General features: G+C 34.5%; 1 protein-coding gene across 1 annotated transcript in view; it reads left to right on the top strand.

Annotated features, from left to right (window-relative positions):
• Positions 1-2654, top strand: part of Tmem244 (transmembrane protein 244) — a 12924-nt gene extending 10270 nt beyond the window's left edge. The window contains exon 6 of the mRNA XM_033763154.1: positions 2570-2654. Coding sequence (XP_033619045.1) covers positions 2570-2654 — 85 coding nt within the window. The remainder of the gene's footprint in view (positions 1-2569) is intronic.
• The last annotated feature ends 370 nt before the right edge of the window (positions 2655-3024 follow it).

Below are 3024 nucleotides of genomic sequence, written 5' to 3'. Positions count from 1 at the left end.
AAAAAAAAAAAAAAAAAAATCAAAGTATTTGTTTCTAAACTCAATTGCTTACAGTTTTGAAAAGAAAATTATGGGACATTATACATTTCAATTATTTAAAATAAATTTTAAGAGCTTAAATATTGATCATAAAATATTCAGCACGCAGCATAGTAACTGGCACATTCTAGATTGTCACTATTAGCTGGGTAAGAGCAGGGAGAATTAAATGAGTTGAAATGAAGTAGCAGAGATTTTCCTGGCACAGTAAGTCTATTTGAGCTCTTGGCAGACAACTCCAGTGGATGACCAGGGGCTGTTTAATCTTTACTCTGGGAGGGTTGAGAAAGTAAACAGATAATACCTGTTCTATGTCTCTTTTATAGAAAAATATTATATATTGGAACACATTATTGGAGTAGATTACATGATATATTATTATGTCATATATTACTCTTTATATACAAATATATATATGAATACATTGGAGTATACTATATGATTTGAAATTGGAGAACATTATATGATCTATTATATTTATATTATTTATTATATATAATGTATGACATTACTTATATATCATATAGTGTGAATAATAGTTATATTTATATTAGGCACAGAATATATCATATATGTATATTATATATCATATGTAATAGACTATATCATAACATGTACATGATATATATTTATGTATAAGGTGGGAGCATAAAAATATTTTTACATGAGCCGTCCAGGTAATTAAGACAGAAGACTGCGCGAGGACTTTATCATTCTGTTACACATTCTCTTTTCTTCACAAGGGGTGCTGCAATCTTCATAGTAACACAAGAAGCAGTGAAACTATTTCAATTTTTTCTGTTCACAAATTGAACTGTACTCATCAATCATATCAAGTATCCAATACAAATTGCCCAAGTTAAAGATTTTGCTTTAGATTCAGACAAATATCGATGACAATATTGACTTAGCTGTTCCTAGCCCAGCATTATTTACACTACATATTAGCCCCCTTTTCTTGGGTTTAATTCACCCCTCGCCTTGCATATCTATGAGTCTTACATGTGTACTTTTCCAGAAAGCATGTGGAGAATGCTAATATTTTATTTGGTACAAACCTTTCAAAGATGTAAATTTTTAGTAAACTGGAAGAAAACTCTTGAAAGAAAGGCTATTAATTTAAGTGAAAATGACATTTTCTCTGTGAGAAATAGGAAATTGTCTCCTCGAATTGTATTTACAACACCACAAAATTTACTGTGCCCTCACTGGCCCCATAACAAGTAGCAGCCAATGAGCATCCGTGTGGGCAGAAAGGAATGGCCAATAGGATTGGAGAACATAGCTGGCCAACTACTTTGCTTTGAGTAAGCAGAGCTGACTTTCTCAGCGCGCAGTCATCACATGACGTGGGACATCTTTCTCGTCAAATGAAAAGCTGGTTTGCTTCTGAGCACAGTGACCAGACCTGTTGGGAATGCTCTCTTAGGGTCTCACCGTGCTTTCCAGTGAGGAAGCTGGCAATCCTGCCAGGATTCCTACCACTGACAGCTTTACCTTTCATGGACATTACGTTGTGATTACTATACAGGGATCAACCAACTTATGAAAACTCTGTCATTGTATCGATACTGGTCGAATTGAAGTTTAAAAAAAAAAAAAGGAATCCTAGGGCTAGTGCCACTAGAACTAAAGGTATTTTCATAAAACCAAATAACCCAGATTTCTTGTTTTAAAAATCTTTTCTTTACTTAGAGGTTATAAGAGTGGTTTTCTTCTATAAGAGGGGAAAGACCTTAATCAATAAAACTATCATCTATCTGTTGACAGATATGTAAACCGTAACAACACAAATAAATGGCTAGTTGAAAATCTGAAAGAACTGAAATTCTTTAGTATGTGCATTGACTTCATTCCCTTTAAGTTTCTGAGTTTTTGAAACTTCTTATTGATTTGCACCTATTCTCAGAAATTTCAACAATTTATCAACCTAAAAAAAAGCTCTGCTGGATCTTATTTTTTTCTCACTGAGTTTTATTGGTACATTTTAGGGATACAGTACAGTTACATTCATCACTGGGATCTTGTACCTCTACACGACAGGTCTTGGCTCTCATTTTTTCCCCCCATTTCCCTGCCTTCCCTTCAACCCCTCCTCCCTTCCCTATTTACAAAGACTTTATTTCCATTTTTTTCATTTTCTCATGTTTTTTTTCTTTTCCCTTATTACCCTTTCCTGATCTTAAACTACTCTATTTCAAATGCTATATCTGTGTCAGAAATATTACTATATTTTTATGTGGACATGTTTCCAGTGCATGATGTTTCTATGCCTTCTGTAGAGCTTGTTCAAGGGCAGAACACATCTTAATTCATTTTCCAACCACCTTCCCCTCCTCTCTCTTCATCTCCTCATCCCCTTCCCCTTTGAGAAAGATCTATCTCCCTACTTCCTACTTTCCTTTATTTTCCTCTTTATACAGTTTCAGGAATATATTTCAGTTGTGACTAATTGTTCTTACTCATGATCTTGCTAATGGTTTATTCATTATTGGTAATTAACTAAAACTTTCCTTTCCCTTCCTTGCAGGATCTGGCTTAATTTCAATATGTGGCGACCAGACTTCAGCATACTGCTTGTTCAAGGACAACTTTATCTACCCAGATCTGGATGACTTTTTGTTTTGCTTTGTTTTTTTTTTTTTTTGAGACAGGGTTTCTCTATGTAGTTGAGACTGACCTGGAACTCACTATGTAGCCCAGGCTGGTCTCGAACTCACAGTGATCCTCCTGACTCAGCCTCCTGAGTGCTGGTAGATGATTTTTGACAATACAGCTAGATTAATTTGCCACAGAATTTCTATGCTACAACATATACTGTGTGAGAGTTTAATTTTGCTTTTTGTTCATGATGAAGGTTGAATTTTTCAGTGCATTTTAGAACGATAAGAGAAGTTAACAGAGAGCAGATCAACCCTAGTAAGAATTCACACATAAAATGTTACAAATTGCTAAAAAACGGTGTTTCCCAGAGTATACCCTTTA

This window comes from Fukomys damarensis, unplaced genomic scaffold (assembly GCF_012274545.1).
Source record: "Fukomys damarensis isolate Sample0158 unplaced genomic scaffold, DMR_v1.0_HiC HiC_scaffold_14, whole genome shotgun sequence".
Classification (NCBI taxonomy): domain Eukaryota; kingdom Metazoa; phylum Chordata; class Mammalia; order Rodentia; family Bathyergidae; genus Fukomys; species Fukomys damarensis.
This window is presented reverse-complemented; position numbering and strand designations above follow the sequence as displayed.